Source organism: Pimephales promelas, chromosome 16 (genome assembly GCF_988280905.1).
Source record: "Pimephales promelas chromosome 16, fPimPro1.hap1.1, whole genome shotgun sequence".
Classification (NCBI taxonomy): domain Eukaryota; kingdom Metazoa; phylum Chordata; class Actinopteri; order Cypriniformes; family Leuciscidae; genus Pimephales; species Pimephales promelas.
This window is the reverse complement of record NC_142784.1, coordinates 31,884,345-31,900,693: the sequence shown is the minus strand read 5'-3', so window position 1 is coordinate 31,900,693 and position 16,349 is coordinate 31,884,345. Positions and strand designations below refer to the sequence as shown.

General features: G+C 36.9%; 4 protein-coding genes across 4 annotated transcripts; all 4 read right to left on the bottom strand.

The window, feature by feature from the left end:
* Positions 1-415: 415 nt before the first annotated feature.
* LOC148973394 (uncharacterized) lies at positions 416-3,777 on the bottom strand. The gene is made up of 3 exons (XM_089120736.1): positions 3,322-3,777; positions 2,812-2,971; positions 416-1,748 (listed from the first exon to the last, which is right to left on the bottom strand). Exons 2-3 carry the CDS (start codon positions 2,894-2,896, stop codon positions 724-726), a joined length of 1,110 nt encoding a protein of 369 aa, XP_088976862.1. The 5' UTR covers positions 2,897-2,971; positions 3,322-3,777; the 3' UTR covers positions 416-723.
* A 521-nt stretch (positions 3,778-4,298) lies between these two features.
* Positions 4,299-6,897, bottom strand: LOC148973393 (uncharacterized). Its single transcript, XM_089120747.1, has 3 exons — positions 6,608-6,897; positions 5,789-6,037; positions 4,299-5,370 (listed from the first exon to the last, which is right to left on the bottom strand). The coding sequence occupies exons 2-3, from the start codon at positions 5,871-5,873 to the stop codon at positions 4,436-4,438; spliced, it is 1,020 nt and encodes a 339-aa protein (XP_088976873.1). The 5' UTR covers positions 5,874-6,037; positions 6,608-6,897; the 3' UTR covers positions 4,299-4,435.
* A 1,608-nt stretch (positions 6,898-8,505) lies between these two features.
* On the bottom strand, positions 8,506-10,941 carry LOC120470775 (uncharacterized). The gene is given in 4 exon segments (XM_039660434.2): positions 8,506-8,968; positions 8,971-9,711; positions 9,881-10,079; positions 10,830-10,941. Coding segments are annotated over 3 exon segments (1,044 nt in total). The 5' UTR covers positions 9,975-10,079; positions 10,830-10,941; the 3' UTR covers positions 8,506-8,759.
* Positions 10,942-11,544: 603 nt separating this feature from the next.
* LOC148973392 (uncharacterized) lies at positions 11,545-16,349 on the bottom strand. Its single transcript, XM_089120739.1, has 3 exons — positions 16,016-16,349; positions 14,023-14,271; positions 11,545-12,895 (listed from the first exon to the last, which is right to left on the bottom strand). The coding sequence occupies exons 2-3, from the start codon at positions 14,105-14,107 to the stop codon at positions 11,889-11,891; spliced, it is 1,092 nt and encodes a 363-aa protein (XP_088976865.1). The 5' UTR covers positions 14,108-14,271; positions 16,016-16,349; the 3' UTR covers positions 11,545-11,888.

The window sequence follows — 16,349 nt, the reverse complement described above, 5'->3', positions numbered from 1 at the left end:
GTCAAAATTTGACGTTTCATCTGATATACCACAACCGGGTCGAAAAAGTCTCACGTGAGAACTCCGGTCTTGCACGTGTGATTTCGCATTGTTTTCCTTGTCACATCTCGCGTGTGTTTGTTGTGAAACCAAACGTATGTAGTTTGCGCATAGCATGCTAGACAAGAGTTGTCAGCGATTGTATTGTAAATTCATGCAATGTGAAACCTTCTGTCACCGATCCATTGTGCAGTGTGAACACAGCAGTGACTGAATGCTGGCCAAGATAGTCATTCAGTGTGACAGCGACCCGACTACTTTGGCATTAGTGGCTAAGTGCCTTTGGATTGAAAATCATCAATGAACAAGGGTGTCTCCTAGTGGCCATTTGTGGTGTCAATTAAAAGTCTCACAGAAGCTGAAAATTTAAACACAATTCTGTTAGATTTGTAGCTTTTAATTTTTAGGCTAAAACAAATATTACAGCAAAATTTCATAACAATAAACTTTCAGAAACATTTTTTTTTTTTTAATAATTCCACATCAACAATATTTTGCCAGGTGTCTTCTTTCAAAAAAGACCAACCTTACCTGCATTCCAAAGCATTCATGAATCACAGCTGTTTAAGTTTGTATATGTTTTTTCATGTAAATGCCCAAAAGTGGGGGTGACAGTTAAGGGGTACAAGTTTAACTTTTAGGAAAACACAATATTTTACCGCACAATGTTTACTTCTGAGGCATTTAACATGAAAACAAATGCTGCTCATGACATTTTTTCATATGTGTGAGAAAGTTTGGTAAATGTCTAAAACTCTTCTCACACTGACTGCAGTCGTACGGCTTCTCTCCAGTGTGAATTCGCTCGTGTGTTTTCAGGGATCCAGACTGAGTGAAACTCTTGTCACAGTATGAGCACTTGTGAGGTTTTTCTCCAGTATGAATTCTTTCGTGCCGTTTCAGTTCACCAGATGTAGCAAATCTCTTCCCACAGTCACAACACACATGATCTCTCACTTCATCATGTGTTTTTTGGTGCCGTTTATAACTTTCCAGTCTTGAAAAACTCTTTCCACAGACAGAACACTTGTGAGGCTTCTCGTCTGAATGAACTTTCAGATGTTTTTTGAGATATGATGATGAATTAAAACCTTTCCCACACTGATCACAGTGAAATGGTTTTTCTCCAGAGTGAACGAGCAGATGAACACTGAGACCTGCTGCATCTTTGAAACCTTTCTCACACTCAGTACAGTAGTACGGCTTCTCTCCAGTGTGAACTCGCTTGTGTGATTTCAGGTGTCCAGACTGAGTGAATCTCTTGTCACAGTATATGCACTTGTAAGGTTTTTCTCCAGTATGAACTTTTTGGTGCCGTTTTAGATTGTCAGCTGTAGTAAATCTCTTCCCACAGTCACATGCATGATCTTTCACTTCATTGTGTGTTTTCTGGTGTTGTTTAAAATGATCCAGCCTTGAAAAACTCTTTCCACAGACCGAACACGTGTGAGGTTTTTCACCTGAATGAACTTTCAGGTGTTTTTTTAGATCTGATGATGAATAAAAACCTTTACCACACAGATCACAGATGAATAGTTTTTCTCCAGAGTGAATGCGCAGATGACTCTTGAGATTTGATACTTGAGAAAAACTCTTTCCACACTGAGAGCAGGTGGGTTGTGTTTTGGCTTTTTCTCTTTGAATTTTGAAATCACAATGTTCCTTCTTAACCTCATCTAGTTTATTTTCTTGCTTCACTTCCAGCCGTTCTAAAACAAAACATGTTGTGGTTAAGATCAGTTCAGGTGAACATGATTTAATAGTAGAAGGCAATAGAGATCAGGTATCTGTATAATAAAATGTCCAATCTTCGATTAGGCAAAGGTTAGTTCTGTCATTCTTGTGTGTATTAATACAATCAAAACATGCATGACAAAATCTATGCAAGATCATCATCATTTAGATACACTTCTATATCTTAAATCTGTTAAACTTCAGTTTTTATGTTTCTCAGCAGTCAGCGAAGAAGAATCGCAACACAGGCTCATTGGAAAAACATTCCTGGGCAAAATTTCTGCAAAACATGTTCCAGTACTTTTCAGACTGATCTCATGAAATGGCGTATGTATGACACGCCGATTCGTATTTCCATATTTGGCACGCTATCAACACGCATAATCGCTTTTCAGCGTGTTTATGAACGCCGTTGACTTAAAGTTACATTACTGTTTATTTAAATAAATGGCCTACCCCAACCCCGTCCCTAAACCTACCCGTCACTGGGGTTAATAGCATTTATGAGTCTTCCCCTACCATCCTAGGGAAACAAAAAATATCGTTCCCCAGATGTAGATCTACATTTTGCTTCGTTTCGCTCAGACATTTAACGGCGTGTACATACACGCACACGCGGATAGCAGAAAATGCGTATAGATAACACGCCACTTGACTTAAAAGTTGCGTGTATGTTTACGCAAAAGTCATGATGTCATGTTGAACTGCGCCATGTCAACTTTGATTTTGTTAACACCATCGGGTAGGTTTAGGGTTTAGTGTATGTGTACAGTAAGTCTATTTTAAAACACGATGGACGTTAACCCTTCAGAGCCACTTACCGGATATTTCCATTCTGTACTGTGTAAAAACCAACATAATTAAATGTTGCCAGAATCAAATTAATCTATTTAGTATAAAACTGAACACACTTTTGCGCTACTCAATTGCGCTACTGTTACGAAACATGCACGATGCAACAGAATATCATTTTGCATGAATGTTACCACAGGGTTTTCCCATTAATTCTGGGCTGAAGAATCAAGAATGGACACCAACCTGTTTGTTGCTCAGCTTCTTTATGTTTTATTCTGGATGGTTCTGGATCCGTCATGTCTTCAATATTCTCTTTAATAAACTCCATAACAGTCACACAGATTTCAGCAGCTAGTCCTGGAGTTTGTGCTTCTCTTGTTGGATGATGGGAATCAATACAGATCTGCCCAATTAAAATAAAATAAAAATAAATAAATAACAAAGTTACTTAAATAACAAACTGAAATGACAAACTGAAACACTAATTGTATTTAAATTAAGTGAACATGTTTTCTGTTGGAAATTTGGATATTTTGATACAATTAGAAGTTAAATTTAAAACAAAATCTGACAGAAACAACAGAGCCGTCAACCATCTTTGTCTATAAATTTTCCCTGTTTTCACCTCATTCATTATGGTGATGTCTAGATCACTGTAAAGTGTAACGATAAGCACATAAAGTATAATATTCACACGTAAACTCTGTAGCTGTCTTTAATGTCAAACTCTATAATCCGAGAAACATCTCTCACCTGCAGACTGGAAATAGGCTATTCATCAGAAGAAAACAATCCACGTTTGTCACGAACAAATATTCACGAACGGAAGATAACGTCATGCGTAATGACGTTATTACGGCGCATTTGAATTCTGCCGACTTTTTAAACTAAACGTGTTTTAAACTCAATATTTTCCTGTTTATGTTGTCAGACAACGGGAATAATATGAAATAGTGACTGAAACGAGACCCATAGCTACATGTTAACCAGCAGTTTCTTCTAAGCAGCTCTTCACTTTAATCCCTAATTATGCGAGACGTCGTCTGACAAAATCACCATACATAAGATGAAGAGAGTTGCTTTGACTTCAGCTATAGTTACATATAAAAAACATCGCTCAGGAAAAAAAGCAACCGGATCTTTATTTACTTTGTTCTAACAAAAGAGCCTCTACTGAATGCACTGCTCCTCTCACTCGACCTACATTCGTCTGCGCATGCTCACTATGCGCGGCGTTATGCTTCTTAAAGGGACCGCATATTCATACCTAAGGCCCCGTTCACACTGCAGACGTCAATCTACATCGACATTTGACACAATTATGCGCCGGCGAGTAAGCACTAGACACAACAGACACAGACACAGACCACTCCTGGCTTCGTCTACGCATCCACACAGACCTCTGTATTGAATTTGCTGCCATAAACCTGCGAAAGGCCAAAATAGCCCATTTTTCTTTCTTTCTCTTCGTTCTTCTCCTCCTCAGCACCTGCTCATTAAAGGAGTTGTTCACTTTTGAAAAAAACTTTTGCTGATAATTTACTCACCCCCATGTCATCCAAGATATCCATGTCATTCTTTCTTCAGTCGAAAAGAAATCAAGATTTTTGATGAAAACATTCCAGGATTTTTCTCCATATAATGGACTTCAATGGGAACCAAACGGTTCAAGTTCCAAAAGAAACTTTCAGTACAAACTGCAAATATGTATAAAATGTATAAAAAAAACTAAAACTCGTAAAAAAAAGCTCATTAATGTGATTAAAACATATAACAAATTCTCTGTGTTCATTAAATAAATCAAGACAGCATGTTTCTGTTTTATTTATCATAATTACATAAACTTTTCCCACACTGTGTACAGTAATTACGTCTTTTCTCCAGTATGAAGTTGCATATGTGATTTCAGAGATTCTGATCGAGTGAAACTCTTTTCACAGTATGAGCACTTGTAAGGTCTTTCTCCAGTATGAGTTCTTTGGTGCCGTTTCAGACAGTCATCTCTAGTAAAGCTCTTCCCACAGTCACAACACACATGATCTCTCACTTCATCATGTGTTTTCTGGTGCACTTTAAAACTCTTCAGCCGTGATAAACTCTTTCCACAGAGAGAACACACATAAGGCTTCTCATCTGAATGAACTTTCTGGTGGTCTTTTAGATCTGATGACAAGGTAAAATATTTCCCACACTCATCACAGTTGAATGGTTTTTCTCCAGAGTGACGGAGCAGATGAACACTGAGACCGGATGCTTGAGAAAAACTCTTTCCACACTGAGTGCATGGATACGGTTTCTCTCCAGTGTGAGTTCTTTGGTGTCGTTTCAGATGACCAGGCGTAGTAAAGCTCTTCCCACAGTCAAAGCACACATGATCTCTCACACCTGTATGCATTTTCTGGTGCTGTTTAAAACTGTCCAGCCTGGGAAAACTCTTTCCACAGAGAGAACACACATGAGGCTTCTCATCTGCATGGATTTTCAGGTGTTTTTTTAGATCTGATGACAAATTAAAATCTTTACCACACTGATCACAGTTGAATGGTTTTTCTCCAGAGTGAAGGCGCAGATGTTTACTGAGACCTGATGCTCGAGAAAAACTCTTCTCACACGGAGCGCATGTATACGGTTTCTCTCCAGTGTGAATTCTCATGTGTCTGTTAAGGTTTCCTTTTTTTGGGAAACTCTTTCCACACTGAGAGCAGGAGTGCAGCTTTTTGGCTTTGGTTCCTTGAGTTTTGAAGTTGCAGTGTTTCATTACGTGATTTAGTTTCTGTCTTTGCTCCTCCACTTTTTTCTGGTCTAAAATAAATGTATTAAGCAGTTAGAATCAGTTCACTGAGATACAACTAGAAAATTAATAACACTTATTAGACAAAACACACTAGTTAACTAATTTGGTTAACATGAAATAATAAACATTTTTTATTTATTTATTATATTTTATTAACCAACATTAACAAAGATAAATGTATTAATAAAAATGCATTGCTCATTGTTATTTCATGTTAGCTTATACATTAGGTAATGTCACACATAAGAACTTGTAAAATGTTACCAAAGTATATTTGATGTGTAAAGGTCAGTTAATAGTTAATACAATTAAAACTGGGTTATGATCATTTAGTTGCATTTTTCTAATATGTATCATCCATATACAGTTTATTATTTCAGAGCTACGAAAGCAGTCAACAATAAAGTATTAAGAATGGACACCAACCTATTTGTTCCTCAGTATCTTCTTGTTTTATTCTGGATGGTTCTGGATCAGTCATGTCTTCAATCTCCTCTTTAATAAACTCCATCTTTAACAGTCACACAGATTTCAGCTGCTACTCCTGGAGTTTGTCCTTCTCTTGTAGGATGATGGGAATATTCCCAGTATTTATTGGTGAATTGTTGTGGGAGGGGCTTCACTGCAGGTGTGAACTGTGATCACTGTGTGATACTGATGCCCACAGGACCATATCTGTCAAAAAACAAATGATAAAAAAAAAATGTATACTGGATTACTTTCAGCTGTCTGTATTTACAAAGGGGGCGAATAATTCTGACTAGCACTGTATATAACTGCACTGTGCAGTGCAAGTGATTTTTGGATATTTTGAAACATTTTTTTTTTCATATTGTAAAACTCAGCTCGCTCTGACTACTCCGGTTATCTCTTTATGTATATTTATGTATACAGCAATTAAACGAAATATGTTATAAAACACCACTCTGCCATTTTTCGTCTTCATTTTAAAAATCTTGAGCATATTATAGCCACACAAATGTAGTTCAGACAACACGTACATTGATTATCTTTACTGCTGCATAGTATATTCATAACGAAAAACATCATAGAAAACACAACCTTGCCTCATTAATATGTAGTTCAGGCAATATGTGCACATGTACTCTGATAATCTTCACTGTAAAATCAAATTAAATGTTGTTTTTTTGTTGAATGTCAGTTTTAATGAATAAGAAGCTATAGAATAACAGCGAAGGCAAATACATAAATAAATTCTTATATTATGAATAGAACATATCTGACCTGCAGATTGGAAATACGACATACGGAAAAAAAATATTTCACATTTGTTCTTCATTCATGATCGTTAACAGCGTCACTTTCAGCTTCAAATGGTTAAAGTTTTAGCGCTCGTCTCGTCTCTCGCGCTTCTATCTTTTGTTTTGCATTAATAAGAACATTAGCACAACATACACTTACAGGGAAACACGGTGTATTCTACTAATACGTTCATAATAGGGTCAAAGGAAACAACAAAAAGAAAAAAAGAGAGAGATAAAACAAAACTCTAGCTATTCTCTCTTCTGCGCATGCTCATTGCGCGCGGTGTAATTTTTCTTAAAGGGGCCGCATCCCGTAAATCACATCTCCTCACTGTTTTGAAGCATATACATGCTATCATAATAATGCACAATACAATATATAGATTCAACATTCTGTTTACCTTCACTCCATAACAGTTACAGTATATTTTTTCTACATCATGTGTCACATGCATAAGCCTAAATATAGGTGGGTGGCGAGGCCAGAAAGTGAGAGGATCTTGTTGAAATAGGTTAGACCTCAATATTAAATGTTTTTTGTCAGTTTTGTCAGCCAACAGTTTCGTAAAAAAAAAAAAAATCGATTTATAAATATAATAGCCCGATGCACAGAATAAGAACAAATTACGAAGGTAACACTGTTTGATTGCTTTTAGAGAGAAAAACTGTTCATAACTCTTGGTCTAGAATCAGTTTTCTCCGCAATAATAGCATACTGGTGATTGTTTCAGCCTGTTGACACTAATGACCTTACATAATTAACGAGGTGAAAACAGGGAAGTAGACCTTATTCAGAGCAGCGCCATGACTGGTATGAAAGTGAGGCTGAGAGGGATAGAATGTTTTAGGCAGTGTTTTCAATGGCATCCACTGAAAAAAGCATTATAAAGCTCCTAGATCAATCCTAAACAATGCTGTTCAACTTGAGACGATCATCACAAGCTCAATGGCTTGTGTAGATACCAGTTCTACAATGAATATGTCTCTTTCTAAATAAAATATGATGTTGTCAGTATTATTAGGATTAAAACGAAGACAACAAAATGGAGGTTTTACTCAAATACACTCATTATACTTATTTATTGAAAACTTTTTGGTCTTTAAACTGAGGTTTTACTGTCCTGTGGCTCCCTCTAGTGGAAAACATTAGTTGTACGGCCTTTATTCTAAATCGCATTGATATAAATGCCTGATTTATTTTTTTTAAATGGTCACAATAATAAATTGCATGACTACTAAAACACTGATGACATACCTGCTGTAAATTCAAATTCACTGATTTGTGGTACCTTATTTCATGTCAAACAATCTGTATCCAACAAAGCAGTAGTGACACATGGTAAAAACAGCGTTACTTACGGGGGTGGGGTAAAATGAAGTGAATAAATGAACTGTGTCTTACTTAATTAGAATAAAGTTCATCCAAGCTTTCTTCTTGTTAGAATTGCAAAGACCGTTTTATTTCACAACTTGGCATTGCAAAGCGTCTATTAATCCTCAGATTGAGTCGAAGGTGGTCCTTCATACAGCAACAAATGTCTGTCAGGTAGGCTGAGATACCGGCATCTACCGTCGGATCATCATGCTGGAATGAGAGGTATAGTTGTGTATCATAAGCATAACAATTATAGGAAAATTTGTTTCTGAATGATAGATCCTAGTGATGTCATGTCGATGGAGAACAGAAGTGGTCCAAGCACTGAGCCCTGAGGCACCCCAGACGCGATTTTGTGACTTAGACTGAGAAGTAAAACACGAATCATTGTGCAGTTTCAATGTTACTATTCAGTTACTATTCATCAAGAGGGCTGAAAGGAGGATCAATGACCTCTTACAGTATGTCAACTGTGTTCATTAAATAGATCAATCAAGACAAGATGATGTTTCTGTTTTATTTATCATATTACCTGAATTATTCGAACACAATCTAATACAATATCAATTCAAGAAAGACACATTTAGCAAACAATTCTCCCTGTCAGAAAAATCTTTTTAAATTATTTTATTTACACTAAGAGTTTATAGAGATTTTCCAATCTTTTCACCAAATTTCCAAAATTAAGCAAAAACTATATTTTCTCACACTGTACTTATGAAGTCTTTGGCAGGCTCGCAGTTTTTTTTTTTTTTTTTCATATCTGTGAGAAAGTTTGGTGAATGTCTAAAACACTCTTCTCACACTGAGTGCAGTAGTACGGCTTCTCTCCAGTATGAACTCGCTCGTGTGTTTTCAGGTTTCCAGACTGAGTGAAACTTTTCTCACAATATAAACACTTGAGAGGTTCTTCTCCAGTATGAATTATTTGGTGCCGTTTCAGATGATCAGCTGTAGTGAATCTCAACACACATGATCTCTCACTTCATTGTGCGTTTTCTGGTGCCGTTTGCAATTTTCCTTTCTTGAAAAACTCTTTCCACAAACAGAACACATATAAGGCCTCTCATCTAAATGAACTTTCAGGTGTTTTTTAAGATTGGATGATGAATGAAAATCTTTCCCACACTGAAGACAGTTAAATGGTTTTTCTCCAGAATGAATGAACAAATGATTGCTGAGACCTGTTGAATTTTTGAAACTCTCTCCACACAGAGTACACTGGTGCGGCTTCTCTCCAGTGTGAAGTCGCTCGTGCACTTTCAGGTGTCCAGACTGAGTGAAACTCTTGTCACAGTATGAGCACTTGTAAGGTCTTTCTCCAGTATGAGTTCTTTGGTGCCGTATAAGATAGTCATCTCTAGTAAAGCTCTTCCCACAGTCACAACACACATGATCTTTCACTTCATCATGTGTTTTCTGATGCTGTTTAAAATGATCCAGTCGTGAAAAACTCTTTCCACAGAGAGAACACTCATAAGGCTTCTCATCTGAATGAACTTTCAGGTGTTTTTTAAGCTGTGATGATGAATTAAACTTTTTACCACACTGATCACAGTTATATGGGTTTTCTACGGGGTGAATGCACAGATGATTACTGAGACCTGATGTTTGAGAAAAACTCCTTCCACATTGAGAGCAGATGTACTGTGTACAATCATCTTCCTCGCCTTCATCCAGTTTATGTCCCACCTTCACTTCCACCCAGTCTAAAATAAAAAAAATAAAAATCAAGTGGTTTAAGATCAGTTTATGTGAACATTTTTGGATGACAACAGCTATGCAAGATCATGATAATTTAGATACAATTCTATATCTTTAATCTGGTAAATTTGTTTCTCAACATTCAACAATGAAGAATCAAGAATGGACACCAACCTATTTGTTCCTCAGTATCTTCATGTTTTATTCTGGATGGTTCTGGATCAGTCATGTCTTCAATCTCCTCTTTAATAAACTCCATCTTTAACATTCACACAGATTTCAGCTGCTACTCCTGGAGTTTGTCCTTCTCTTGTAGGATGATGGGAATATTCCCAGTATTTATTGGTGAATTGTGGGATGGACACCTGATCTGCTAAATTCAAAGAGAAGTTACTGAATTATTTTTAAATTAATTGAACATGTATGTTTTCTGATAGAGAATTGTTTAGATAAAGTTAGATATCAATTGGATATATAAAGCAAGGTTTGTTTAATTGTTGTCCAAAGTCTGACAGAAATAACAGAGCCATCAATCATCTTTGTCTCCAAAAGTTATTCCCTATCTACACACACCTTATTCAGTCAAACAGAGTCTGTGGAAAAACTCTCTTCCAACATAATACTCAAAGTTATAAACCAGGAACACAACGCATTTCATTACATTAGCTGAAACACATAAACTCTGGAGCTGTTTAATGTTAAACTCTATAATCCGAAAAACATCTCTCACCTGAAGACAATACATAGACAAAATGAAGACGATAAGACATCCGAAGAAAATAATTCACGTTTGTCACGGTCGCAAGATAACGATCGGCATATATCGATGACGTCATTACGTCGTATTTACATTGTGCTGGCTGTCAGCCTTTTAAAATAAACACGTTTTTATCTATGTAATTGTATGTTTCTGTTTTCAGACAACGGGAAGAATATAAATAGTGACTGAAACGAGACCCATACATGTTAACCAGCAGTTTCTTGAAGCAGCTGCTCTTCACTAAAATCCTGGTTTATAATCGAGACAAAATCGCCATACACAAGATGAAGACAGTTGCTTTGGCTTCGTATATATTTTACACATAAAAACATCGCTCAGGTAAGAAGCAACCAAATAGCCTACCCTTTTTCTTTCTTCTAACAAAACAGCCTCGACTGAATGCGCTGCTCTTCTCGCCGTACATTCTTCTGCGCATGCTCACAACGCGCGGTGTAATTTTTCTTAAAGGGGCCGCATATTCCGGATGAACATAATTACATACAGGGCCGTCGCTAGAGTGGAGAAAGTTAAAGGGGTGGTTGATTATGATTTCACTTTTTTAACTTTAGTTAGTGTGTAATGTTGCTTATTAAGCATAAAAAATAAACATCTGATGTAACAGATATGACAGAAATTGCTTTTTAAGGACTAGTTGTTGTAGTGGAGCACATTTGAGTCTGCTCAGGCTGCCACAAACTTCACATAGTTAATGATCTCTGCAAAAAGAGTGAATCAATCAAAACTAACTTGACTTTGACTTATTCTGTATATTTATGGAAGCCTGTAATTTATATTTTAAACTTACTGCAGCACTGGGATACTTAACACCACCTTTAAATAATACAAATGATCAGTTTGTTTATTATTTAATCTGGTGAACTGAAGCTATGGCACTTCATGTTTCTTCAGCAGTCCATAATAAAAGATAAAAATGAACTTTAACCTCTTTGTATGAAACAAGACCTGATCATTTGGTTGACAATAATACTGTACAATATAGAATGTTTAAACTCATTTATGTGATTAAAACTATATAACTCATGATCTGTGTTCATTAAATAGATCAATCAACACAAGATGTTGTTTCTGTTTTATTTTTTGCATGTACTTTCAGAAGTTTCATAAACTTAGTAAACAAATTACATGAATATATCCAATTCAATAAAGATATATTTAGCACATGATAAATCCAGACAGAAATAAACTACAATAATTTTATTTACACTGTAAGAGTTGTTGACTGGTGAAGCTTCACATCTCAAGTCTTTTTTAGTTTTTTAAATTACACTCTTTTTTCATTACATTTCTTTTTTAAGTATTTGACATGAAAACAATTGCTCATGTGCAACATTTTTTCATATGAGTGAGAAGGCTTGATAAATGTTTGAAACTCTTCTCACACTGAGTCCAGTGGAACAGCTTCTATCCAGTATGAAGTCGCTCGTGTGAATTAAGGTTTCCAGAATGAGTGAAACTCTTGTCACAGTATGAGCACTTGTAAGGTCTTTCTCCGGTATGAATTCTTTGGTGCTGTTTCAGATGGCAATTTGTAGTGAAGCTCTTCCCACAGTCACAACACACATGATCTCTCACTTCATTGTGTGTTTTTTGGTGCACTTTCAAATGATCCAGCCGTGAAAAACTCTTTCCACAGAGAGAACACATGTGAGGCTTCTCATCTGAATGAACTTTCTGGTGTTGTTTTAGACTTGATGATGAAATAAAACCTTTCCCACATTGATCACAGTTAAATGGTTTTTCTCCAGAGTGAATTTGCAGATGATTACTGAGAGTTGACGCTCGAGAAAAAGCCTTTCCACACCGAGTGCATGTATACGGTTTCTCTCCGGTGTGAATTCTTGCGTGTTTGATAAGGTATCCTTTATTTGTGAAACTCTTTCCACACTGAGTACAGTGGTAAGGTTTTTCTCCAGTATGAATTCTTTGGTGCTGTTTCAAATGGGCAGTTCTAGTAAAGCTCTTCCCACAGTCACAACACACATGATCTCTCACTTCATCATGTGTTTTCTGGTGTTGTTTAAAACTGTCCAGTCGTGAAAAACTCTTTCCACAGACAGAACACACATAAGGCCTCTCGTCTGAATGAACGATCAGGTGTTGATTTAGATTTGATGATGAAATAAAATCTTTACCACACTGATCACATTTAAATAGTTTTTCTCCTGAGTGACGGAGTTGATGAATACTGAGATCTGATGCTTGAGAAAAACTCTTCTCACACTGAGTGCATGGATACGGTTTCTCTCCAGTGTGAATTCGCATGTGTCTGTGAAGACTTGCTTTTATTTGGAAACTCTTTCCACATTGAGAGCAGGAGTGCAGCTTATTGGGTTTTGTTCCTTGAGATTTGAAGTTGCAGTTATTCTTCATGTCATTTAGTTTCTGTCTTTGCTCCACTTTAATCTGGTCTAAAAACATATTAATCAGTTAGAATCAGTTCAATGAGGTTAAAGGTTGTATCACCAATTTTAGGCCCAAACAAAAATGATCACATTCATCTAATCTTTCCTAACGATCCACTAGCTGCCCGCCCCATAAACAGGCTCTCAAAAAAATTTATCTGCACACAAAAACAAATGGGAACAACCACCACTCAAAATCAAAATAAACAGTGTTCTAACCAATCACCGACAGGGGCGGGTGTTGTTTGTTTTTGCGCTCGTGCGCGGCCGCGGCGCCTGCATGCGAAGTCGGAGCTAAAGAATAAGCCAGCGTCTATCAACCCTATGCTATCAACGGACCAGATACATTTAACAAGGAGGAGGCAATCCTCAAGAAGAGAAGGAGGATTAGGGCGAGGGAATACCGTCGTTTTTCGTCAAAGAAACAAATAATAATCGGGAAGGTGTGCAGTGTGTGAATACCACGAGTGCAGCAGGCGCGAAGACTACACAAACTTACAGTAGTCCCGGTCACGTTAGAAGCCGGGGACTATTTTCAGGCGCTGCGTCATAACATTACGCATTCTGCACTCATGGTACGACAGGGAAGTTTCCTGATTATTACGCAGGAATGAGAGTATAGTTCCTAGTCATATCAGTCTAGAAAATCGCAACTTTACATTTTCCGTCTGTCTAAGTGCACGATGTAACTATAGAAGAGTCAAGTTTTAAATAGGAAAAATATCGAAACACTTTGGTAATTTTTTTGAGAGAAATGCTACTGGTCTTGTGCACTTCAGTGATGTATGCTAAGCTATGCTAAAAGTGGTGCCGCCAGAACCGGAGATCGGCTGAATGGATTCAAAAAAGGTAAAACTCAACAGTTTAACTCTGGGGGAGCTGTAAAATGAGCGTATTTCCAAAAAAAGTGGAGTATCCCTTTAAGACTTTTTAAGGATCCGCGGCAACCCTGTTTTACTGGAGTAATATTGTAATAGTCTGTACTTTTATTCAAGTACTCGATTTGTGTACTTTGTCCACCACTGGTTATGATCATTCAGATGCATTTCTCAATCATTTATAATCATTTTACTGGATATTATTTCACAGCCACCAAAACAGTCAACAATGAAGAATCAAGAATGGACACCAACCTGTTTGTTCCTCGGTATCTTCATGTTTTATTCTGGATGGTTCTGGATCACTCATGTCTTCAATCTCCTCTTTAATAAACTCCATCTTTAACAGTCACACAGATTTCAGCTGCTACTCCTGGAGTTTGTCCTTCTCTTGTAGGATGATGGGAATATTCCCAGTATTTATTGGTGAATTGTTGTGGGAGGGGCTTCACTGCAGGTGTGAACTGTGATCACTGTGTGATACTGACGCCCACAGGACCAGATCTGGAAAAAAATCAAAGACAAGTTACTGAATTGATAGTTACTGGATTATTTTAACAGGGTGCTTCAAATATGTTTAGTTCAAATATAGAGCATTTTAAAGGTTACATATTATGTAACACCCTTTCATGGAAACGGTATTGGCCTCTTTCAACAGGACAATGTGCCCTGTCATAAAGCAAAAATGGTTCAGGAATGGTTTGAGGAGCACAATGAGGTGTTGACTTGTCCTCTCAGTCCAATCGAGCATCTGTGGGATGTGCTGAACAAACAAGTCTGATCCATGGAGGCCCCACTTCGCAACTTACAGGACTTCAAAAATCTGCTGCTAATATCTTGGTACCAGATACGACAGTACACCTTCAGGGGTCAAGTGGAGTACATACCTTGACAGGCAGCAAAAGGGGGGCCAACACAATATTAGGAAGGTGAAGGGAATATTTAAGTAGTACCAAGAACTGAAATTTTAAAAATGTGACGCTTTGAATGCAGTTAAGCGGAATCATAAACTCCTGTGATTGGACATTGTGTTCACGAGCTCATCGGATATGTCTGTGATTGGCTACAATGATCAATGCAAGTGTTTTGAAAGCTGGAGCATTTGAGCACAAGCAGCTCAAACGCTCCCGTGTGTATTGGTGTAAGCGGTTGCTGAAAAGCGCCATTCATGTATATTTACAACATGTTTTTAAAGCACTGATCATTGTAGCCAATCACAGACATATTTGATGAGAGCGTGAGAACAATGGCCAATCACTGGTGTTTACGATTCTGCTCAACAGCGCTCAAAGCACAACTTTTAAAAATACCAGTTCCAACTTGGTACTTTTGACAACACTAGAAGAAGATCTAGTATTATATACAGTGATAAAGGCTATGTTGATTAGCATTGCATTGAATAATATCCTTACGAAAATAACTAAAATGGCTTGTAGTAGACGTGATCGTTATTCTATAATGCCAAAATTACCCTATTTTGGGTAAAAATGCAACAAAAATATTCTTCACTAAAGATATTTGAAGTATGCTAATCAATAAGTTTTTATCTGAATGAGTACACTATTGGAGGTATGGTTTCCCTCCAGTATAAAGCCGCTTATTTTAGAGCAGACAAACCTTTGTCACAATATGAGCATTTGGTTTTTCTATAAATGTTTTGGTGCTGTTTCAGTTGTTTAGCTGCAGTAAAGCTCCTTGCACATTTATAACACACATTGTTTTCATGTGACATTTTAGATTTGATAAAAATTAAAAAATTAAAAAAATAAAAAACCTTTTACCACACTGATCACAGCTGAATGGCTCCAGAGTGAAAGTGCCGATGATTATTGAGATCTGTACGTTAAACTTTTTCCACACAGAGAGAATAATGTGTGCAGCTTTGAAGTTCAGATGATCCCAGATCTGCCAAATTCAGGGTTACCGAGATTATATTGAAATACTTTAATAATTACACTTATTAAATTAAATGACAACACATGTGTTTGATTTTGAAAATACAGAGCATCTTGATATGGCTATATTAGTAGAATATAGGCTATGGTTGTTCATTTTTATGGGAATCCAGATTTAGTAAGGATGAAATAAGTCACGGGTAAAAAAAATCAAATAATATGACTTAAACAAAAATCTCACAAAGATAACAAAATCATAACGTTACACAACTGACTGTTACACTACGACCAATATACGATCATGTAGGCAAGACAAACATCAATTCTTACATTATAAATAAAACATCTCAAACCTCCAGACTGGAAATATACGACATCCAGAGAAAATAATATTCCACATTAAGCCTTCCTTCATTCACGATCGTTAACAGTGTCACTTTTAGCTTAACTGGTTAAAGTTTCAACAAGAACATTAACTTAACATTACAATAACATAGCCTAGACTTACAGGATATCATAATAATCGTCAAAGAAGAAACAAGAGAGAGACGAAATAAAATCAATAAAGGGCTCTCGCGCATCCTTTTCTGCGCATGCTCAGTGCGCGGCTGCGCGCGTTAGGTTTCTTAAAGGGGCCGCATTCAGTAAATCTCCACACTATGAAGCAAAATATACTAATAATCAAAT

Bases quoted from the DNA above. Each gene is read 5' to 3' on its own strand.
- LOC148973394 (XM_089120736.1), bottom strand. From the start codon at position 2,896: ATGGAGTTTATTAAAGAGAATATTGAAGACATGACGGATCCAGAACCA. The intron at 1,749-2,811 runs GTTGGTGTCCAT...GTTTTGTTTTAG, and splicing joins AGAAGCTGAGCAACAAACAG to AACGGCTGGAAGTGAAGCAA.
- LOC148973393 (XM_089120747.1), bottom strand. From the start codon at position 5,873: ATGGAGTTTATTAAAGAGGAGATTGAAGACATGACTGATCCAGAACCA. The intron at 5,371-5,788 runs GTTGGTGTCCAT...CATTTATTTTAG, and splicing joins AGATACTGAGGAACAAATAG to ACCAGAAAAAAGTGGAGGAG.
- LOC148973392 (XM_089120739.1), bottom strand. From the start codon at position 14,107: ATGGAGTTTATTAAAGAGGAGATTGAAGACATGAGTGATCCAGAACCA. The intron at 12,896-14,022 runs GTTGGTGTCCAT...ATATGTTTTTAG, and splicing joins AGATACCGAGGAACAAACAG to ACCAGATTAAAGTGGAGCAA.